The sequence below is a fragment of the Nasonia vitripennis genome, assembly GCF_009193385.2.
Source record: "Nasonia vitripennis strain AsymCx chromosome 1 unlocalized genomic scaffold, Nvit_psr_1.1 chr1_random0013, whole genome shotgun sequence".
In the NCBI taxonomy this organism is placed as follows: domain Eukaryota; kingdom Metazoa; phylum Arthropoda; class Insecta; order Hymenoptera; family Pteromalidae; genus Nasonia; species Nasonia vitripennis.
Genome location: NW_022279601.1, coordinates 677,999 through 702,674, shown reverse-complemented (window position 1 = coordinate 702,674; position 24,676 = coordinate 677,999). Strand labels below are relative to the sequence as shown.

The 24,676-nt window shown below is 34.2% G+C and overlaps 2 protein-coding genes and 1 long non-coding RNA gene across 5 annotated transcripts; 1 reads left to right on the top strand and 2 right to left on the bottom strand.

The window, feature by feature from the left end:
• Positions 1-4,466: 4,466 nt before the first annotated feature.
• LOC100114663 (serine/threonine-protein kinase mig-15) lies at positions 4,467-13,609 on the bottom strand. 3 transcript variants are annotated; one of them, XM_003426265.4, is made up of 3 exons: positions 11,702-11,907; positions 11,563-11,630; positions 4,467-10,176 (listed from the first exon to the last, which is right to left on the bottom strand). In XM_003426265.4, exon 3 carries the CDS (start codon positions 10,161-10,163, stop codon positions 7,248-7,250), a length of 2,916 nt encoding a protein of 971 aa, XP_003426313.1. In that variant the 5' UTR covers positions 10,164-10,176; positions 11,563-11,630; positions 11,702-11,907; the 3' UTR covers positions 4,467-7,247. The 3 variants fall into 3 exon arrangements, with proteins under 3 accessions (XP_003426313.1, XP_001599608.2, XP_008206149.1); XM_001599558.6 differs by lacking the exons at positions 11,563-11,630; positions 11,702-11,907 and adding an exon at positions 13,235-13,609; XM_008207927.4 differs by lacking the exons at positions 11,563-11,630; positions 11,702-11,907 and adding an exon at positions 11,027-11,363.
• An 8,924-nt stretch (positions 13,610-22,533) lies between these two features.
• Positions 22,534-23,248, top strand: LOC107981604. The gene is made up of 2 exons (XM_031921566.1): positions 22,534-22,774; positions 22,918-23,248. The coding sequence occupies exons 1-2, from the start codon at positions 22,766-22,768 to the stop codon at positions 23,137-23,139; spliced, it is 231 nt and encodes a 76-aa protein (XP_031777426.1). The 5' UTR covers positions 22,534-22,765; the 3' UTR covers positions 23,140-23,248.
• LOC116415920 lies at positions 22,796-24,343 on the bottom strand. Its single transcript, XR_004226460.1, has 2 exons — positions 23,591-24,343; positions 22,796-23,524 (listed from the first exon to the last, which is right to left on the bottom strand). It is a non-coding gene; the product is annotated as an uncharacterized LOC116415920 (long non-coding RNA).
• Positions 24,344-24,676: the final 333 nt, after the last annotated feature.

The window sequence follows — 24,676 nt, the reverse complement described above, 5'->3', positions numbered from 1 at the left end:
TAATTACCGATTTAGAAGTAAAAAAACACCTACAATTAATGTGTTTGCACTGTCCAGAATTTCCTGCCTGGCAACTACATTGAGCGTTCAGGGTCTTACTGTCACCATTATTAGTGGTGATTTGTTTTGGTGATTTATTATTAAATCAACAAATATAGTTTATTACATTGACTATTTCATATAATTTGGTATGTATGTACCTCGTATCTCAGCGTTTGTCCAAAGATAGATTTTCATCAGCCAATACGCGTAGCTTGTTGGAACGAGTACCAGCGTTGACCACTGTAATAAATATAAATAAGTTGCAATAGCTATTTATACAATTAGTTTGTGGACCTCAAATTTTCGTACAACTTGCTTATCTTGATTTTCAATAATTTCTTAAAAAAAACATAATAAAATGTTCATTTACCTACTGTAGTCGAATTTCCGGAATGTTTTATGTAGATTTATGTAGTGAATATTTTATTTTCTTTGAGATGAAATTTGGAGAAGTTTCGTGGGCTGGTATATTGTAAAATTAGCTTCTCGATCCGAGAGCGTAGTTGTTCCAGGACTTTGACTTAGTGCTGACAAGAAGACGTGTTCATGGCCGCCGTATAAGTCAGAATCTGAAATTAATCAGGGGATCGAAGAGCGTAACAGAAATATTAGATCAAGAAGTTGTAAACAGCAATTGCAATTTAATTCATATTTATTACAGTGATCAACGCTAATACTCGTTCCAACTAGCTACGCTTATTGGCGAGCATTGACGTTTCAAACGCTGAGATACGAGGTACATATATACCTAATTATACGAAATTGTCAATGTATAAATAATCAATGGTTTTAGTTTCTAAAATCTTTGATTATTTCGAAGAAGTTAAGTTTCGTCGAAAACTAGTATATTTAGTACGTTTGCGTGGAAAACTAATACATTTGGCACTGTTGCATTAAAGACTAGTACATTTTTCATTTTTAAACTTGAGGATTGAAATAATCACTACGGGCAAGTGTAAATACTATTTATTTGCCAACGTTTCGAAGAATTGATCCTTTCTTATCAGGGCATCTAAAAAATATAAATGTACATTAGCCACAGTTTCTCGACAGAATTTAACCTTATCATAAACAACATGCCATACCATTAAAAAACACACGAGAGAAGTTCGTTGTCACATAAAGATTATAAGTATACTTGTCCAAAGAAATAATCAAATTTGAATTGAAAATTTTACGTATTACGTTGTCATAACATTTTTGAAGTGTTTCTGGAAACGTTTCAAAAACATAAGCAAATGTTTGAGAAACGTTTCCAACAACCTAGAACAAATGTTTTCGCTCAGTAATATCCACGTTTTTCAAGTGTTGTAGCGGCGTTGCTGAAACGTTGTTCACAACGATTGAGAAACGTTTCAACAATGCTTTTAATACGTTTCGGATAATGAAATAAAAATTTTTGGTAAATTTATACACGTTTCGGCAACGTTTTAAAAACTTCTTGAACATACCAAAATTATCGTACCAATGATTACAGTTAGATGAACATCACCTAGGTGGCGTCTTGTAAACCACGAGTGAAGTAGTGCTCTAGCTGGTGTCTGTACATAGGAAAGTGTAGCATTTAGGGTGGTAGGGTGGGCATTCTCAGGGAAGGTGGTAGTAGAAAGATATTACTTTTAATATTTTTTTTACTAAATTCAAACCTAAAAAACGTTTCAGAAACGTTCTAACAACATAACTTCTCCAACAAAAGCGGACATTTTTACGTTTTAGAAACGTTTCTGAAACGTTGAGAAACTTTAGATTCAACGTTCCAAGGTTTGAAATACAAAGTTTGAGAAACATTCCTCAAACGTGCCGTGCTATGTGGGTAATCATACATGACCATGTAAGATGATTATTTAAAATTATATATAAAGACAAAAGTCATGTTTTTCTATATATGATAATATATGACCAAACATGATTATAATATAAATCATTTTTATTCTGGTATTTACGACATTATTTGTTGTAAATTACTGTAAATACTTTCACACTTCCGAAAGTATTCGCAAGTGATTGGTGAGAGGCAAAGGTGAGAAGTTTGAAGCCTTGTTTTTTTGCAGCCTTTGGGATAGTAAATTCAAATTCGCAAGGTTTTGCGAAAGTGTGTTTTTTATGAATGGATCACTAGTAATTATTATTATTTATATTTCTTGCATATGAATCTTTATTGACAAAACTTCGGCCTCCTACACAGCTGGCATGTTATCAGTTCAACAACCGTCAAATGCATAGAGCACTACTACGGCCTTAGCGCACGCATATGTGCAAATCCACGACCGACAGTACACAACTTAGGTGTTGGAAGTTGTAAATTGCAACCTAATAGACCAGCTTTCTTGGTTCTTTGGGTCACCTGGAGTGAGAAAATTCTCGCATGCGTCGCCGATCGCTTGCCAAATTTTTTTGCGGGGCAGTTGAAATTCTTTTATGGGAATTTAACACGGGAAAAAGGAGAAAAAATTAGTCACGATTAAACTTCACCCACTCAGTGTCTGAAAGCGTAATCCAAAAATCTGTTCTACTAGGATCGAGGTATCTGAAAAGAGCTTTAATTTGAGGGCTGGTGGTTTAAAAATGGTCGCCTAGGTCAAAAGTTGTCTAGGCATAAAAATAGTAAAAAATCACGGAGAGTAACATTTTTTACGAAAATCAACGATTTTTCTCTTTTGTTTTTTAATTCTTATAACTTTTGATCCAAACAGTCAATTTCAACCATCCGGAGCTCAAATTGAAGCTCTTTTCTTCTACTTTTATTTAAAAAATTTGGATTAGCATTTTAATTTTATTAATTTTACATTCAGCTACATATACGCCTATCAATTATGGTCGTTTTTTGACCATTTTCATCGTGATATATATAGCTGATTGTAAAATAAAAGTGTCAGTCTACATTTTCTAAACGCAAGCGGAAGAAAAGAGCTTAAATTTGAGCCCCGGATGGTCGAAATTGACCGCTCGGATCAAAAGTTGTAAGGATTTTAAAAATAGGAAAAATCGCTAATTTTCGTAAAAAATCGAAAATTTGGTGATTTTTTGCCATTTTCAAGCCTAGACAACTTTTGACCTTGACAACCATTATTAACCCACCAGCCCTTAAATTAATTCTTTTTTCTAATACTTTGATTCTATTAAAACACATTTTTAGTTTACGCCTCCAGACAAAAAGTGGAAATTTTCTGGTTTTCCTTAATGTTTCCCGCGTTAAATTCCCATAAGAGAATTTCAACTGCCCCGCAAAAAAGTTTGGCAAGCGATCGGCGATGCACGCGGGAATTTTCTCACTTCAGATGACCCAAAGAACCAAAAAAAGTTGGTCTGGTAGGCGTGCCCTCAATTTGAAATTTGCAACACCCAAGTTGTGTACTGTCGGTCGTGGATTTGCACATATATAGGCAATTTATCTTCGAAAGTACGAATTATCGTCAAGAAATTAAGAAACACAGTAACTTATTAATGATGAATAATATCGCGAAAACAGTAGATTATTTGTCATGCTCTCGCGTTTAAATACAGTGGTATTTACAAAACCTGCTTAAAAATTTATGATTTGTATAAAAGGATAATGATAAATAAACATGAAGGAGATGCCCCCAGTTTGAAGAATTGTATGTTCTCAATCACTTTTATAATACCCTCAGATATACCACTTTTTTAAATGTTGAATTTGCGCCAACTTTTTCCACTATAGAAAATACGTCGAAGAATTTAGGTGTAAGCAATTTTGAATTTTAATATTATTTGATCGCGTTAATTAAAACTTACGTCCAAAATAGCTTAGGGTATTCATAGAATAGCGCATCTGATCCTCCATATAGGTATTATTATAATATATACATTTGAAACAGTTCAGTATACCATATAGTTATCCTCTAAAACTAATTATCATTGGTTCACTATAACTAGAATTTAAGCAATCTTTTTGTACAGTAATATGTATACAGTAAGGGGAACGAGGAGACTGCACATGGGGCAAACTGTGAGTGCGAGTGAGAAACGTAGGAAAGGCCATTGGATGAAGAGAGACAGCCTTTCCCTCCCGTAATTCATTAATAAATCATGTAAAATTATACTTAAACGACATAAGGATATAATAATATATAAGACGGAATATGTTCGCCGTTGATTGCGTGATTATCATTTCTTAATCCTGGCTTGCACAAATACAAATTTTATCATTTATATTTATTATAATATTTCTGTTCACTCACTGATGTAATTAAACGAATACTGTATGAAATAAGCGCGAAGGTTTAATACTAATTAAAATAAAATGCCTTAACGATTGTTTATTATTATATACAATTGTTCATCGTTCCATTTTTGCCTTACCTCTTGATCGTCTACTAAAAAGCGTAGTGTATCGTCTTTCTATGCGAAGAATAAATATAAGAATCATTTAGAGGAAAATAATAAGCTTCATAACTCTCAAAACATCGTTTTAACACTTAACTAGGTTTTATTGAAACAAAAATGTATATAAAGTCATTTCCACAATTTTGACAAAACAAACGATAATACAAATGATAGATAGTATCACGAAATGAATCAGAAAATGTTGAAGTGGTTACACAAATAAGTTTAGCACAGATAATTATAACGTTAAACGTGTCGCGTCGGAATAAAAAAGGAAATTTTCAAATCTTGCAAGTATACTCAGTCAGAAATTTAGAAGACAAAGGGTATTCATTGTTCAAAGCTTTAATCTATAATAATACGAAGACAACGTTAATAGTGAATCAATCAACGTATATACGTAAACAAAGATATAATAGAGAGCACATCAAATAAATTTTAACAAACCTAACACAAACATTTGATTTTTACAAAAAAATTAATAGTTGTCATACAAATACAAATAATTAGCTGATGAATTTCACAATTGAAATTTGTTAATCTCTAGACAAACTTGTAATACTGCTTTATAAAGTGAAATCATTTTATTAATACTTTTCAAAACACTTACACTTTTATTAAAAATCAAAATGTTCATTTATTTTAAGAATAAAGCTTTTCGGTGTTGTTAAATAATTGTTAATAATTACATTAGTTTTTTACTGAGAACAATGAAAGATTTGAGATCTCCTTTTTGACAAACTTCAAAAGCAGCTAAGCATCAAAAATCGATCTACAGACACGAATTTTCCTCTAACTTGCGAACTGGCTCGAACGTTGACTAAAAATGAACCAATCTGCTAGAATAGTTATAGCTAATGGGCTCGATTATACAGCTCGGGCCAATTCGTGTCTACACTGTTTCCCTTTCCCAGGGCTATGGTTTCGCTTTAGGAAATCTCAAAGATTCCGACACAATATGCCTGCCTAATGCTCTACCTTTAGTTACTAACATTTACATTTTAAACTTTTAACAAGTATTTTACATTAAAATTTATAATATTTAAAGCTGTCATTACAAAAGTTTATGGAATTCAGTATATATTGTGTTTAGATGAGTTTCTTCCTTATTCTTACTGTGATAAATGTTTTATAGTTAAGATTACATGGATTTGCTTTTATGAAGTTATAAAAGTTTCGTTTAGAAAATTGTGTATCTAAAATTACATATTTTTTTTATGATGCCTTTTTTTGTCTTTATAAATCATATTACAAATGCTTAATAAGTTTCGTTTACACTAGGGTGTATAAAGGTTACTTTATCATGTTCTTAAAATTATTACAACAAAATATCGCTTAGAATATGCTTAAAATTACAAGTTTACAAAAGTTTGATTTATACAAAGATTTATAAAAGTGGGCTTGTAATATAATATGAAATATAAAAAGAATTATAAAATTGTGTGGATTACAAAATAATACTAAATTATAAGTTTCTTTTACAATATTTAGTCTAGATTGCAATTTTTGTTTGTAAATAGAATCGCATAATATAAAATTAAAGTAATAAATTTAAAAAATGTTCTATGCTTAAATTACGTCGTTACAAGGATCTTTTTTTGATGGAATAATATTCCTAAAGATATAAAGTTTATTACTTTATAAAATAATTGTTCAAAATTGATTATTACTTGTTCTTATAGCTAAACGTAAATATTTCAGCATTAAAATATACATTCGTGCTTTTCGATATTGTATTCTGTAAAATTCAAGATTTTTCTGCTGGCAGTTATATATAATTAATAAACAAAAGATTTTATACAATTTTTTATCGATTTGTATTATAAGCACTTCTCTTACAACAAAAAATTCTTTTGAACGAATTTGCATGTTTTGAGGCATATTATTGTATTTTTCGAAATATATGTTCCTATTGAAAAAAGTTTGAAGTTAGACTCTTAGAAATTAAAGTTATTTACATTGTTGAATTTTTTACATGTTACTTCAATTTTTGCAATTTTGAAATTATTGACTTTATAGTAACATATTGATTAGAATTAAAAAGTAACATGATTCATTAGAATTTCAGCTATTGCTTATGTATAACATTTTGATACTATAAAATGCTTGTTAAATTTGTAAGTACTGCATTAAATAAAATTACAGCAACTTTAGAATTCAAAAGTAAAATTAATATGGTTACTTACATACCCTTTAAAACATCAAATCCCATACTCGCTTAGCATTAGAGATCTTCTTTAGCTTCTGTATAGGTTTAATACAGTTTCATTTGACATTGGGAAGTAGTGTACCATTGAAAAGTATTTTCAAAATTCATTCAACTTGGTAATTATTTTTGAATAATCCATTTATTTCTTCGATTCTATAATTTTTTTACGAGAGACGATAATTTATGCATGAAAAGCTGCCTCTAAATCTGAACTACCAGTCGAAATTGTTCTTGATTAATTAAAAAACTGTGGCATTCAACCTAATGACGATGAGTCAAATACACAATTTTTGATGCTATCAATGATTAACTTCATTCAATCATAATCCGTATAAAATGCATCAATCTAAGCAATCCAAAATATTAGAAACAAAGTCTATCCTTGATTCAATCATAGTTGCAATGAGCTGAAAAGTGTTAGTTCTTAACAAGTTTTAGATTGTGCCTTCATTACCAAGTATAAAATATCCACTATATTTCACTAGCTACTTTTTGCTAGTTCAATTTTGCTGAATATTAGTATGTAATCCATTCCATGATGTCATTCGAATTCTCCACTGTGTACATTCCATTGGGAGTTTATTTAAATGGATATACATATATTCATGAAGGTTTGGCCATTTACTGATAACCAGAAACAACAGAATATCAATCACCAATTGGCCATTCCAGGCTTGTTCAGCGTCATAAAATATATTTGACAAGAGCTTCCACCTTTGGCTGATGAGAAAAAGACCTTGTCATTGCGTTCACAAAGGAATTTCAGACGTTGAGCTTTTTTATGCATGAAAACGCCATCCAAATGGCCACTCTCTACACTTCTAATCTCAATTGCCTTATTGCCCCATCCCATGATTTGCCCAATGCCAATATATGCCACACTAGTAGGCATTTCTCCCCATTGCAACACCATAGTTTTGGACACTCTTCCATACGTGTTGACATACACACCTTCGTTATCATAACAGAGAAGAAGTTGCATACCATTACTATTTGGTAAAGCTACAATACAGTGAGGACAAATTGGCCCTTGTGTATGTTTAGGTAAATATATATCATAAACAGTAGCAGAGTCTAAATCAACTGCATGAAAACCATCAGTACTTCCATAAATGACTTTCAATCTAGTTCCCTCTTCTACCGTGAGATCGACCAAAAGTGGCCTATGAGCCAGTTCTCCAAAAGACTTGAATGCCATGAACTTGTGATAAGGCTTTGGAGCCCAGGCATAAATCTCTATAGATTCTTTTAGTGCAATGACAAGAAATTTGATTCTCTCGTACTTCACTATCTTGAAATGCACAGCACCCTGCAGATCTCCCACATTAATCCAGCCATTGCGTCGTTCAACTTGTTCACTGTGACCATCCGTTCGCAAAATCTTACTCTTTAGCCATGAAAGATAGTAAACACGTACTCTATTTTTCTTTCCACTGATGGTTACAAGAATATTTTGTCCTTCCAACACTTCCATTTGCTGGAAGCGTCTCCTACTAATCAATTGATAGACTTTGCCTTGTCCACTTCTGTCCAAAAGCATGAGACCATTTTCAGTTCCAATAAGCAAATTGACACCCCACAATGCAGCGCAAAGAATTTCACTATTAAAGCGTTTCTTGTACTTTCGTATTTCTGGAGTATCAGATGTTAAATCATGGCTAGTAGGTGTAACATTGACGTTGACGTGAGATTCTCGTCGCGGTGGTCCAGCTCCAAAACCGAAGGTCAAGAATGATCTCTGTTTTTGCTGAAGTGCCAATGGAGGAGATTTCACGGCTTGGCGGTACTCGTCGCTTATGGTCTTATCTTGACGCTGGCCAGGAGATGAAGTGAGAAGGTCTGGAAGTACTGAACTTGTCCTAGAACCAGGAGAATCCAATCTTTGAAAGTCCCCACTGGTTGTGCCAGGAGCTCTGCTGCGATCTGCCTCTCGATTCCGTTTCATTACCAAGGTATGATCACAGCTTTCTTCTTCATCTGGGGTCGGAGGCAGAGGTCGATTAGGAGCACCAGCTTCGTGATGAGAGTTGTGATTCTGAGATGAAGACGAAGAACAATCTAACTGCGGCAATGGTTTTGGCGGATCGCTGGCAAGTAGAGTGCCGTCGTTTCTATTGCTGTTACCGCTAACATCTTCCATATCATCATCGCTATCGCTTTCAATCATCAAAGCCATAGGTTTGAAAACATGGCTATTTCTCTGAGATACTGGTACGCTAACCGATCCACCACTAGCTCCACCACTGACTTGATGGTTGGAGGGTGGTGTTGGAGCTTTGTGCGATTGTCGCGGGTCGTCCTTAGGTGTAGGAGGCAGTGGTCGTGAGGGAGGATGCGGATCTGGTACGACGATCAGTCTATGTGGCACAGAAGGCCTGTTATGCTGTCCAGCTTCTGACTCTTTAGCTCGACTAGGAATTTGCTTGTTATCTTTAGCCGCTGCATTGTGCGGAGAAACTTCTTGTGACAGCGTCCTGCCTTCTTGTATTTGCTGGAAATTGCGACGCAAGGTATCGCCACCGGGAGCTTGAATGATCGAAGATGGCTCACCCGCCACAGCTGGCTCATCATCTTCGTTCTCGCTACCGCTGTACCGGTAATCATCTCGTTCTTTCTCTTGCTTTCGCTTTTTGCATCGATCAATATGATCTTTTAACTGAATCCTAACTTGTCTTTCAGTAGGTTGATCGCGGATAAATGGATGCTTCAGCAATTGTTCGGTGTATGGCCGCTGATGATAATCCTTAACTAAAACAGTCTCGATAAAACCATGAAATTTCTTGGCCCATTTTTTCGACTTTAGTCTTGGTGGAGGATTTCGAGGGATCAAAAATAAGGCTCTCATAGGATGCAAATCACAGAGCGGCGGCTGTGATTCTGCCATTTCCAATGCTGTAATACCAAGTGACCAAAGATCACTCCTATTGTCATAAGTTGCTTCAGGGTTCTCATCGCATGCAATTACTTCAGGTGCCATCCAATATGGTGTTCCAATAAAGGTATTCCTGCGACCAATTGTTCTGTCCAGTTGAGCGCTAACTCCAAAATCAACTAGCTTGACTTCTGCATTATCGGTCAATAAAACGTTTTGTCCTTTAATATCACGATGAATTACTTTGTTGCTGTGGAGATAGCTGAGACCCCGAAGGATTTCTCTTGATATGTACGCTATCCATTCTTCTTTAAGACTTTGGCCTTTTGTTGATTTTACAAGATCAGTTACAGAGCCAGCACCACAGTATTCCATAACCAACCATAATTGATCATCTTTTCCAGGTGGAGATTTTTTAATAAAAGCTCCATAATAGGTAGCAATATTTCTATGGTTCGAGTACCTTTTGAGCACGTTGATTTCCAGTTTGATTTCCTCCTCTTCATCCTCAGTAACATCCATGACTTTGATAGCAGCCAGTTGCCCAGTTTTCGTATGTCGACCCTTGTAAACTTGCCCATAGGTGCCATTTCCAACAACTTCAATAAGTTCGAAGATACCAGCTGGGTCCTTGAGGGCATTTAAATCAATGTCATCAAGTGAGCAATTAACACTTGGTGTTAAATTGTGCGCCATCTTGACTGAATTGCTGTAAAAAATAAAAAAAATTAGGACTATATATATATATATATATCTATGAAATAAATCTAAACTAATATTATTGAAAGTCTGATTTTAACTAATCATATAACCTTTGAATTTCAAATATACTATATATTGATAGACTTTATTTAGAAAATGAAAAATATTTCTTCGATGTATTACTAAAAGTGCTGATTTTAATTGGAAGTTGAAAGAAAATTGCAAAAGTAAAAAGTAATTTTTTATGTTTACATGGATTTAAGCAACTAACAAATTTTGTAGAGATAAAGCAAAAAATTATCAATTAGTAACTCAGACGAATTCCTTTGTCCCTCACATAAAAGTGCAAACTCATGTTATATGGTATAGTGTGATAGTGTAAGAAAACAGTTTATATTTGTTATAATAGAATCGCACCTTGTTTACTTCAAAATCTAAATGCTTTTTTAATCTTATCTCCTCATAAAATTGCAAAAGATATTCCCCTGATAATTATAGTAATTTCCATGATATGAGTTATCCTAAACCATTAAACAGAGTGCATTGTCCACAAAGATTATTACACAGGAATATGTTCAATTCTACAGACAAAATGAGTGCGGATATCTAAAATATATCCAATATACTTTCTTTATCATCAGTATCATTAGATAAGGAGGATCTAACATTATTTCACCGACAGTTAAAAATGCAATGATACGCATGCTCCAAATAAGCAGTCTTATATTATCGAAACATTTGTGATTTATTTTTATTGTTCAGTTATCAGCCTTATGCATGTCAAAACACTCAGATAAGTTAATGTTATAAATTGTTCAATAAATTAAAAAATTCAATTGATTATGTTAAAAATTTACCATAAGATTTTTTGCAAATAGATCAACTCATAAGACAACACGCATAAAGATGAATAATTTCGGAGCGAGTCATAAAAATGATGATAGGACAATAATAATGGATGCTGTCATATCGCCGACATTGCTCCGGCAGTTTTTTCCGATGCAGTTCGCTTCTTATTGCCAGCAAATGCAAGAGCAACGCGGCAAACGAGGACACACCTAGTCATGCATCGCAGGCGAAAAGTCTTCCACGCGTAATTGTTTTAAAGCATCGCGAGGCACTGTCCTATCTGGGAGTCAACGACACGTTTTTTTTTCTCTCGTTCTGATGACGTTTCGACGGCTTCTTCCGCCGTTCTCACTCTCTCTCTCTCTCTCTCTCTCTCTCTCTCTCTCTCTCTCTCTCTCTCTCTCTCTCTCCCCTCTCTCTCTCTCTCTCTCTCTCTCTCGCACTCCCTCTACACTCGTCGCGCTAATTTATTGTTACATTTATCGTGAAAACGCCTCGAACTTTTTAATAATAAATGAGAGCTAGCTTCGATGCACAGCCTTACCTAGAGTCAGACTAGAATAATGTATATACAGCCAGGGTTGCACTTTGTTGTGTTTATTCTGTTTCCAGCTAAACAATAATCGATTATTAATACACGCAGACAGAAATTGAATTGTGAGGTTAAATCCCTTCGGCCGTACCTTGTGCCGTTTCTTTTTCGTCATCCTGATTAGACGAGCGCGGAGTCGATTGAACGGAGATTTGAACAACTCATGTTGATCGTTTACAGTAACAAATTAAAACAGAAAGACAACAAAAATACGAAGAACGAAAGACTTGTATATTGGTACGGCAATACCAAAGAAGATTGACGTATATATCTTCTTTGGCAAACGAAATGCTACTAGTACTACTGCTCTATACCTATAGCTGTATTGTCTATACATATAGATATAACTATATATACCATCTATATGGATTACTCATACTACTGCCATGTAAGTAATATAGATTGCGCTGCAGTCGGACGATAGATCGCGCACTGCTCGCTGGCGCTTAAGTTAAAGTTATCAATAATAGTTAACAGTGCTTCAATTTTTTTGGCTTAAAAAAATATGTTTCCTCTTCAAAATCAATAGACTAGAACGATGAACAAATGATTGCAAAAAGCTATTATTACACTGCAATAAACTAATAAACCTGTCAATACTTCTTGTTTACATTGTTTAATATGTATTCTTATAAATACCATAATCACTTGACTTTGGAGAAAACTAAAAATAGATTGAATATTTTCTGATAGATTAAATTGCTAAAATTACAATAATTACTGATTCTTAACTATTGCTAGCTTTTAAATCTAATGATACTTGACAACTTAGTAGTATTCAATATCATGCATAAAGTAGTTTGCAGTATTTGAAGTGTTGAACAAGTTTATATTTCAGTTGTTGGCTTTGTAATTTATATAGCTTTAAATAGAAAAAAAAGTTGAATCCTTCTAATAAATAAAATACAATGCATTTTTCTTACGTGTGTCTATAATAGGTTAGATAGAATAGTAGTGAAGGTTTCAACGCAATGTTTCAATTTTAAACTATAACTGCATAAAAACTTTAGGATCTATCTTTTGTGCGATGACAAACTGGATAAAGCAATAAATAATAAATCAACAGTCATTTGGTCACTATTGACAAGTAAATGCTACCATGAGTCATGAGAGACATGCAATTAACTATTTTTAGAAAGTAATTAAAATGAATTGAGGAAAAAAGTATTATTGACCTACGCAGGACTTGTGCATCAAATACAATTGCTGTCACCATTTATGGAAAGTAGAATAGATTTAGTTGTAAATAACAATGATACAAAATGTAAAGTCTATGACATCGATCACACCAACTGTAAAATCTCAGGTGTAGATTGATGAGGCTTGATTTGTCATTGTCGTTCAGCATATAATTTGAAATTTCGACTGTTAAAGTTGTTGGAGAGTCAGTCTGGAAGTTGTTTTGGAAAATATTTTTAAACCAACAGCAGAGTACACTTATAAAGCATAATTTTTCTATAGAAGAGATGTACATACACACAGACACATATAAAAGTACAGGAAGGCAAATATAAGCGTTGACAGTGCCGTGATCCGAGCGAGACTCTCGAGAGTCAAGTATATACCTAATGTCGCGGTTATAAAGAGGCAAAAATTTGGTTTGTTAGTTGATAGTGAAGCTTACCTGTTGGACTAAATTGTAGTTGCTCGGCAAATTACTGTCTTTACTAACAGCGCAAACACAAGAACGTTAGGTTACGTAGATATATGCGGGCAAGCATTAACGGAGGCCGACTGCAACTCGAAAGCCGAAACAAGTCGGTGGTGAGTAGGTGTAGAACACGAGGAGGAAACTGCAGACTTCTGGAGTATACGGCAACTCGACATCTTTTCAAGGGCTCAAATTCGACGCTGATAATCTATGTACGACGCGCGAGAGTTGAATTATTATTGTTATAAACAAGAGAGCAGACGAGAGTTGGTCGGACCAAGACAAGGGACGTGGCGGTCACTTGTACAATTGTACACGGCACGGCATACACATCGAATCAGGCTGCACACACTGTACGCAATTCGGTACAGCTGTACCTTAGAGCCGCTGCTGCTGCGCCTTCCAGACTTCCAGTTCAGAGGCTGCGACTGTAGTGTAGTACAGTACTACATATAGTCTGTATCTATACTGTATAGCTGCGCGAATTTGGCTCTACGCTATATACATATATGCCAATATGCCATGCTGATACAATATTGGACGATGTGATGTGCGGACGCATGAACGCTGATGCGTATCCTTTCTGATACTTCTGCGCGGTAAGTTTAAAAAGTATCTTAGAGAGTTTATTGCTTTAAGAACGTATGTACATATACGTATGAGAAGTTGTATAGGTATAGCTATGGGTAATTAACTCGTGGCGTAGAATTCTAAGATGTAGGTATTACTATTGTGCAAATCAACTTCGATCTACAATATATTCTATACATATTATTTTCATTGTTGTTGAGTAAAACGACAAATAGGATAGAAATTTAATTTCAATCCATAAGAAGAGTAATTATACTTTTCTTAAGAAATTCCACAGTTCCAAATAAGCTTCATATTATACAATATAATTCCAAAAACCTATTAGAGAAATATACTGTTCATATATTGCGCGGAGAGATTTTTTTACATATAACTGCGCACTGACTCATTTATTGGGTTGAATGTTCCACAATTTTTATATATACACATATACTGATATAATAAGTTGATGAAAGAGAGAGAAATAAATATAAATATATGTGCAAATCCAGAAAAAACTGGACACTTCAGTGGGTCTGAGTGAACAAATTTGAAATTTGAGGCATCGAAGTATCAGAAGAAAGCTTCAATTTGAGGGCTGGTGAGTTAAAAATGGTTGCCTTGGGAAAAAGTTGTCTTGGCTTGAAAATAGACAGCTGGGCAAAGTTAAAAAGATTTTTGTAGCGTGCGCAATTGCGTTTTTTATAAGCGTTGAATTTATAATGGAATAGTGTAAATGTACACTTTACAGCGGCGCACGTCGGCACCGGCCGAGTGTGGATTCGCGAATCAAAATACCGATTATCGCGAATCGAGTCCCGAGATGCTAACAAGCTCGGCTGTAAAAGACTCGAGACAAAGCCTTGCGAGACAAAAGCCAAAGATTTGTGATAACCGCGAATATTCTTAGCGCCGCGCGCATTTTGTCAATCTAATTTTAAGCGTAAATTAATTCTAATAATATTTTGGAAAATATGTAAAGCGACGCCAGAGACTCGGGGGGAATCGACGTTAGAAAATGCGTTCCGAACCATCGCCTCAAATATGCCGTGCTGTGCCAGGAAAACCCGAGGTTTTTCCGTGATCCGGAAAATTTACCCTTGCGAGACGGACCGTGCCGTGCCGAGAAACCGTATGGTTCTCGAAAGCTGTAGTCTCGCGGGGGTCGTTTCCCGGGCGGAAATCACACAGGCGGTGGTTCGGAAGTGACGTGATCGCATAATGATCGGGGGTTTCTGCGAAATGAAACCCAGAGAGGGGTAATCTCGGGCAAGCGCTTAAAAGGGCAGCGCGACACGCGCTCGGTCAATAGACCTCTGGCCTCGCAGAAAGAATAAGGTAATCGTCGTTATAATAATTTCTTTTTTTTTTATTAAAGTTGTGATTTCTACAAACACCGTTTTTTCCTCAAACCCCAGCATTGTCCTTTACAATTTTAAAAATAAGAAAAATCACTGATTTTGATTAAAGAATCAAGAAATTGGTGATTTTTTGTCATTTTCAAGCCTAGACAACTTTTACCCTAGGCTACCATTTTTAACCCACCAGCCCTCAAATCAATTCTTTTTTTCAATACTTCGATTCTATTAAAACCCTTTTTTCCCGTGTTAAATTCTCATAAGAGAATTTAAGCTGCCCGGCAAAAAAATAGGTATTTTTTAATCTTGGGAACCCCAGGTTTTTCGGGTTCTAAGTGGCCTAAGGAACCGAAAAAAGTTGGTCTGGTAGGTGTGCCCCCAAATTTCAAATTTGTTCACTCAAACCCCCTGAAGTGTCTGTTAAAGTGAATGTTTTTTCTGGATTTGCACATATAAGTCTATACAGTGTCAAAGAATTAATGTAGTTTAAGGTTCTCCTTCTAGAACTTTTCAACTTTATTACAAATTGATTTGAAAACAGCATACAAAATAATATTACCCTCGCATATTATATCAGCCATGCTTTATACTTGAGCCTTGACAAATAGTTAAAAATTACGACTTGGGTAAAAAGTTATAAAAATTAAAAAAAAAAAAGAAAAATCCAAATAATTATCATTTTTTGCTACTTTTAAGCGTATAGACGCAATGATTATTAATACACGGCCCTGATAGGAAATTGACCTTGTTTTAGACAACGCATGTTAAAGTGATGTATATCTTAAATCTCCCAAAAGAACTTTTTTCAAAGTGAAAACCTTGGCAAGAAAAAGACTAATAAACATAGTGAAATCTCTAAATATTAAAATGCCAAGTAAATGTTTTTTGCTATACGCATTAATATATCATTTTTGGGAAAACTAATTTTAACTTTAATTTTATATCTTAATGCCTATAGCAAAAAACATTTACTTGACATTTTAATATTTAGAGATTTCACTACGTTTATTAGTCTTTTTCTTGCCAAGGTTTTCACTTTTGAAAAAAGTTTTTTTGGGAGATTCCACATCTTTTACAAAGCATATCCTCCTTGCTATTGCACTTCATGAAATCTTGATCTATTCGATAGACAATAAGCTACTATTGCTTTAGACATTGATCGCATCGTGCATATAATCGTATAGCATTATTATATGCATATAATCGCGTGTGTCGCCGAGTAGCAGACGAATGTCGGTCAAGTAGATGAACCACTTTAACCACTGGTGTATAATACCTAATATAATACTCACCGGAAGTCACGTGACTGGAGGAGACGAAAAAAATCGGGAGAGGATGGAAACTCTGAAAGTCTAAACGAAAAGAAATATACCGAGCAAATTTTCAACTTGCAATGTTAAGTTAATAACTTAATATTTTTGGATAAATCTTTTTAATCATGAAAGATTAGGTTAATATATTCAAGTAGATACCAACAGATTGCGCATACGCGCAATAGTAATGATTTAAATGCTCTCGAGATTTTTTTAAGGTTAAGAAAACCCAATTTCAAAGTATATAGGGTTGTGCCGTCGACAAATAGTACTTCGTACTTTTTCTTGCCAGCGTGGCGCTACCGCGCCCCTTGATTACTGGAAATTATACTCGGAAACGAATTAATGATAGTACTGTATTTTAAAAATGTTCGACCAGAAATACTGCCCAGAATAGGGTCAATTTTCTACCAGGGCAGGATCATTTATTCCCCTTAGTATAAATTCCCATAAGAGAATTCAAACTGTCCCCGCGGCGAACAAATTTGTCAAGCGGTCGGCGACGCACGCGAGCATATTCACCCATTGAATATGGTTGAAGGAATCGGAAGAAAATTAGTCTGGTAAATGTGCTTTTAAAGAGAAATTTTCAACACATACATCGAGTAATTTCAGATTCTAGTATGTCCAGTAGTATGATCTACTGAAAAGTGCTCTGCGCCTAGACTAGACGATCATTATAGCTGTACATAAAGCTGCATGCATATTCAGAAAAATTTGATCAACGCTATCAGACAGCAACAAGATCTTGCGTGAATACGTATCATAATTCTTACTCTGTAAAAACGTAACCCGCAAGTAATCAATAGCGCTGAGCTCATCAATATTCGATGTGGCACCCCGACGCCGCGAATATTATATAAATAGTCCGATCAACCGCCTGTGCGACGATATCCTGTTTTTGTCTTTCGTTGTAAGTAGCCTGTTATGTGATCCTAGACTCGGCGGTCTTCAACGGACAGTAACATTCCGCGGTTATTTAAAATATGGGAGCACGGAGGGCGACGGAGATTATAAGTAGGAAATCTAAGCGCCGACGGTGCTTAGTTGTCTCCGCGATCCTGAGGAATAGCCTGAGACAACTGTCCGAGTACTTTCTTGAAACAACAAACCCGATTCGCGGACTAATAAAAATGTTAGGACGTAACCCTTTGCCGTCACGCCCTTAACTTTTAAGAAAGGGGAACTAACTGAATGTTAATAACGCGAAAATAGAAGTTAATGTCAGAGAAAGAGAGAGATACAGCGATGGCCTATTGCCGTATTGAAAGACACTTACCTTGAATTTATCTGGATTGGACCGCTCCGCTTCCTGCTCGTCCTCTTAGTTGGAAGCGCAATAGGATTGGGGAGCCGCAGAAATGATGTACACACTCGTATAACTAGTCAGTTTGTTTTTGATTTATTTAAATGCACACACGGAAGTTCGAAATTTTATAAAATTTATAGTGTTTTGAGTATACAAATTTATCACGATGATACAAGGTAGTCAGAATGACATTGATTGAACCGAATTTGCGCACTATCGAAATAGAACTTTATTCGCGAGGTAACGTTTTGTTCAGTGAGACAAAATTTAGACCCGATTAAGAAACGGGCAGAGCTCCTGCACGGTCCAAGAATTTTATAAAAATTGACGGTCCTCTCGGCTTGCGCTCTAAGTTTATATATTCTCCGATTCTCAATCGTCTTCTTCCAATTTCCCGGAGGGGTGAGTACTTAGTCAATTAGAGGCTTAGACGTCGATTTTCTCCTCTCGGCGTTTGGATTTTGGAGAAGTGTGGACTAATCAGAATTTTATTATTAGTCGATAAGAATTTCTCCTCTTCTAGCAATGCGGCTGGTCCTCTTCTCGCCTTCCGACGTGTCCCCGCGCTCTATTATCTGAGTTATCGCAACTTTGACGACCTCCCGGTTGAAAATAATTAGGTAAATTTAGTATATGATATTGTTACATAATTTTATTACATGTTTTTATTATATGATTTTTTAGTCCGAAATATTCATGTAATAAAATCATGTATAGTAAAAATATATAACAATATGATTTATGAGGGAAATGACACATATACATATAGCATTACAAGATAAAAGGTAGACAAAATGATAGAATATTTTATAATAAATATTGCACACATGTTTTTTTACATATTTAACATATTTAAATAATAATATAAATTAGACCCAACAGATAAATATTGGCAACAATTATTGGCATTCACAGAAATACATATTTTTTTGAATTCTATCAGTTTTAATAGCTATATCATCTTGAGAGATATTTACAACTCTTCTTACAGATAAACAATCTATTAAGAAATTCTCAGCATTTACAACATAACATATTACATATTCTTTCGTAGTGATTTCGACAACAATAAACTGATGTATCCGAATGATAGGATCGTCGTCAGTTGTTGCGATTGAATTATTCGACCTAAGCCTTGGTCTCCTGCTGGACGTGTAGAGGCATCCTTCTCTAATCATTTAAAAAAATGATAGACTATCAACAGATAACTGTAGTTGTCGGATCCACGTGCTTTTTGTTCTTTTATGCCATCCTAAATATCTCGCGTTTGACAATTTTAACGTTCCTTCAGACTCAACACAACAACATAATACACAGACTTTAATACGTCGTTCTTCTTCATTAATGTTGTACTTAACACCTACACTTCCCAGTTTGTTCATATAAGAAACGTAAGGATTAAAAAAAATATCCATATCAGGTTTGTCTTTTTCAAACCATATACCACAAGTCAGAGTATTAAATGTTGCAGTTATAATGTTATTTCTTTCATGCAATGGTATCGACTGTATTAACTTTTTGTATGCAATTCCATCGGTAAAATCTTCAACTTCTAAATAGATTGTATTTCTTTTTTCTTTTACGCACAGAATTGAAGTCTTTAGAGTTTTCTTTCATTAACAATGTGATTTCGTTATCAATATTAGAAATAGCAAAGTAATCTACGTAAGTTGGACTTTTTAATGAAACTCTTTCATCGCAGGAAGTGCATGTAACTTCGCGATCGTCACGATGAAACTGTTTTATATACTTTTCGCAATGAGGACATACAGCATGAAAATGTATTCCTGCATTTGAATTAAACAATTGATCAACTTTATAATGGGTATCAGGAAATTTACGCGTACCAATGAAACAATTGATCATTTTGAAATTGAATAGATCTGCTATTCCGGAATGGCAAAGATTATATGCGAGTGCGAATTTCAAAACCGCAAGTAAAACTTTCGCTTAACTTACAACATAACTTTTGAACTAATAGTGATAAACTAGTGATTTAACTAGTGATTAAATACGTTTTTGAAAATGCCAGAGGCGGCTGAATCAGTTGGAATCACACACATTATTGTATTTCTAAAACTACCAGATCTGGTATTCAGGCCCAAAAGGCCGATGAAAGACAAAATTTTGAATTTTGATATTATATCATTCCAAAGTCACTCAGCATTAATAAAATTTATAGAAGAACGTTTTTTAATAATTTTTATCTGATTATTACTTTACAAGGTCTATTAAAACTCGTACAGGAGCCATATGTTAACCATTAATATACAGCTATTTGGCATAATATAGCTACGTTAACTATTAACATACGTATCATCAATAATACTTATCACTTTCTTCATGTAAAAATACACTGGAAGCCAGAAATACAATGTGCTAGAGATGGTAGTTTCTGTGTAACTGTCTACAAGCAAAATTTGATACGCTAAATTAAAAAATTCATATGGGCCTCGATGTGAAAATGTGAATGAAAACAGTTAAATCATAATCATGTAGGTTATATGTTTTCTAGGTAGCATAGTAAGTATCGGTGTAAAATTTCAGTTGTATAGCCTTTTTATAATGCAAATAAATGGCATTGTAATGATAGACAAACCCACTGACTCTAATACTGAACTTTTCTTCAAATTCACTATTCAAACCAATGATGGATTTAGTAACATGTTACATGCTTATAAAATATTAGCAGACGTTAGTGTGCCGCCCAACACTTATGGTAGATTTTCTACCAGTGTTATTAGACAGAGATAGAATCAAGAGCGTGCGAAGCGCGCCTTCATTCCTATGTTTAATTAAATAAGGTCCTCCTGGAGTGTTCTTTTTGTTGCTGATGGCGAATTATGATTCAATTTTGGGTTCGGATTTGAATTCGGACTCGGACTGTGATGAATGCTCTGCGCACTTTAAAATTTACAATGAATTTCTTTTTTATGTTCACAAATTCGATTCTATTCGCGATTGTTCTAATATTCAATTTCAATTTAATAACTCCTATTGTTTTTTAATTTAATTATATTCCATGTATCGCCGTCTTAAATTTTGATAACTTTTTCTGCCTTTCAATGCCGAGTTTCTTATCGCTTCTCGGAATCGAGGCGCCTAATCACTCTCGGTTCCTATGGGGAAGGGCATTTATTTTTAATATTTTAATTTGTCTCTCTATTTAAATGATACTTGTTTATTTTTATTCATTTGTTTTTTTGCTTCCTCCTAGAGGAAGCTTTGTAAAAGTAAAATTTTGAGTTTCTTCAAAACTTCTAAAAAATACTTTTTGGTGTGTTAGAAGTTCAAATCAAGTGTTTCTAGAGAAACACGCGTGTGTGCGCGCATATGTATACCGTAATATTTTTGGAACTACTCCGTCGATATCAATAAAATTTGACATCCATATATATTTTTGGATTCTAAATGCGGAAAAATAGTTATTTTTTATTTTCTCAACTATTTTTTTAATGGTCATTGTTTGATTTTTGAAAAACACTATTTTGTGTTTTTTTCAATCATCCCATTTTTACAAACATTTTAGCTATAATGCATTTAAAAGAGGATAAAATTACCTACTTTTCCTCGTTTGGCCCTCGGTATCGACCGCTTTGTTCGGCAGATAAAATGAAAAAGATGATTTTTTTTTTCAATTGATATCTCTGAAACTAAACATCATAACCTCACGAAAAAAATCATGTCGATGGGTAACTTGTCAAACTATACCCCATTAAAATTTCAAGCGATTTGACTACTTATTTTTTTAGTAATAAATCGAAAACTGAACAAAATGAGTTTTTTTGTGTTGCAATTTAGATTTTGGGAAAAAGTAGATATTTTATGTGTTTTGGCTAAGTTCATTGCGCAGCTTTCAAACCCCTATGGCTCTTAAGATATCAAAGTCTCAATTTTTTTTTTTTGAAAATTTTTTGATTCCTCAGATCTCTAAAGCAATGTAGTCAAATGCTTCAAAATTGTATTTGGTGATTCACCATAAAAAAGCTATCTGCTACTAGAATTCTAAACGATTTCGTCGAGCGGTTCTCACGTAAATAGCTAAAATGTAAAAATCATTTTCTCGAAAATTGCGCGAGCGACTTATCTAATAAATAGCCTATTGTTTTGATGGTTAGGTTGGTTAGGAACACATGTAAACATGCGTGAATTTCTGTGAAAAAAAAATTGACGACAGTGTTCATATTCTATAATAAAAAACAGAGGGGTCTGCAAACATTTGGACCATGAACCATCCAAAACTTATATTAAATTATGTATCAAAAACCGCCTCATGCATTAGCAATTTTATGTATAAAAAGTGAGCATTTCACAAGCCTGTCTGAGATTGATTATGATAAGCAAATTTTGAAAAGATAGTAGGTCACATCAAGCCTACTATTTTGAATTATTATTCTTTTTTAAATTATAACCGATTTAGGATTAGAATATAATTTTAACAACAATTTAAAGATCTCATTCTTATAAAGAAGCTCAACCCCAGTTCAATGAATTCTATACAAAATCAATTCATAAAGTGCAACAGGCATAAAAATGAGGGCCGGTGAATGGGACACCCAGTTGATAAGCAAAAGTCTTCTGCATCAGAATCGAGAGATCGGAGCAATAATAATTCACGAAACATATCGCCAGAAATCCTTGGAAATCGACTTTGCTCTTTCCATGCCGAGCAATTTGATGAATATTGGGGACAATGTAGATATATAATGCCCGAAACGAGGCACGACTTCGGAGTGATGGCTGCGCTGCTAGCGGATGGGGTAAGAATAATTTTTGGTGAGTTTTTAGTGGCTTTAAAAAATAAGTACCAGTACCAGGAGATTCTAAAAAAATTTAATCATCCGTCATCAGTGCACTTGCGTGTGAACGATCTTTGCACTGCGCGAAACTAGGAAACAAATTTGTAATTGATCGAAGTTTCATTTACGCTGGTGGCGTCAGAGGGGAATAAAGCATGAGCAAGGTCTGTAATTAAATGTCATAATTACTTGTGTATCCAAACAAAACTTTAATGGTGTCGATTTTTTTACAGTTTATTGATCGCTATTAATAAATTAATCATCTATAATAATAACGTACTATACGCGATTGTTTGATGTTTAACAGGAAGACGGAGGCAGTCCACTTATATGTCCCTTGAAAACGGATCCCAAAAAATACGTGCAGGTCGCTATTGTGTCCTGGGGCATCAAGTGTGGTAGCGATCTATACTCGGAGTTTATTACGACAGTATCTTGCATGTATGTTCTTGAATTGATGAACAACTTATATTATTGCACGATTTGGACAACTCTATTTACGAACATCAGCAATAGAAACGACCTATGAAGTAGTGAATGAGTATTTTACGGTTTATAAATAATATGGATTTCAAACATCAACATGGAATATTTTTTTTATGACATAATATCTAATTCGCATATTTAAATTTGTTATCAATCGCAAAGTGTTCTTTTATTCTAAACTTTGAAAGTTATAATTATTATCATTAAATGCATATAATATGAATGAGAAAAAAACATTTCTTTTTTCTACTGGCACTTATTGGATTCAATGTTGTTTATGAAACATACATTAGCGACATCTTAAATATTGGATCACTTTTATATGTTCTCATAATAATTAAGTCGAGTACAAAACAAGGTATGGACTGTCTGTTCCTTTTCTTTTTATTTTAATCGTAAGCTCTTGTGATGACGCTGTATAATTTTCCCTGGAAAATCCGTTTACAAAAATTTATTCTCAAATACGTTATTCAAAGTTATCAATCATTGCTTACTTCAGATTTTCATGTATCATACCATACAGTATTAAGCAAACTGTATAAAACTAATATTGTAGTTGGTTTACTGATATGATTGAAATGCTAAATTAAATCTGATTTTGCGGACAGTAATGATTGGAGGACCACAACTTGCCTTTCACGAAATTAAATCGACAGGTAGTCGAGTAGAAACAATAAAAGGTCATTGCGGTTAAATGTCCTACTCGTGAGTCTAATGTAATTCAAAGCAAATTTAAGCAAATTCGTGTACTGGCGAAATTAGTTAAACTATACGCGGTACATTTGAAAGTAATACATGAGCAGTGGGAAGCGCAAGGTCTTTCTATTACGCTTGATTTGTACAGACAGAATAAGCTGAAATGTAATTAATGCGCGATTTTTGCGCGCGTGCTCGCATAAGAGGCGTCACTCCATTGAGTGGCTCAGGGACAAAGCAATCGCCAATGATAAGGCAATGCTCTGCGCGTATATACGATTAAAAAATCCAATTTCACTTTATCCTTAACAGAGATAGTTTTGGTGCACTAATATTTTTCCGTGTAGAATAATCTCGTCGAGCAGGTGATGGAGATTGCCGTTCAATCATTGTGGTATTTACATATATTAAATTAAAACACTTTGAAATAACAAAAAGGTATGCTCGAGAGCAATAACTTTTACTTTTCCTGATACGGTGGTTATCATTAAACTCATACTTTTATGGTGTGTTACTCATCCTGAAAATAAAAAGTTTATCATCAAATGTTTGTAGGATGAAAATATACACTTTTGGTATTAGGAAATTATATATATATATATATATATATATATATATATATATATATATATTAAAGCTTTTTATTAATGGTCATTGAAATGTAAAAATAGTAACGGTTTTAGAATGCGTGCTAAATGAAGGGGTTAAAAGAACAGCTTTTTGAAGGATAACAACAGAGTGTCATGAGAATATATCATCATTTTCTATATCTATAGTTATCTTCAATTTGCTGACAGTACTTGAAGTTGACATACGCTCGAGCGTTATAATAATATACTTAGTTAAAAAAAATTGAATACCATTTTACATCAGTAACGAATTTA

Excerpts from the sequence above, each read along its gene's own strand:
- LOC100114663 (XM_001599558.6), bottom strand. The coding sequence starts at position 10,163 with ATGGCGCACAATTTAACACCAAGTGTTAATTGCTCACTTGATGACATT.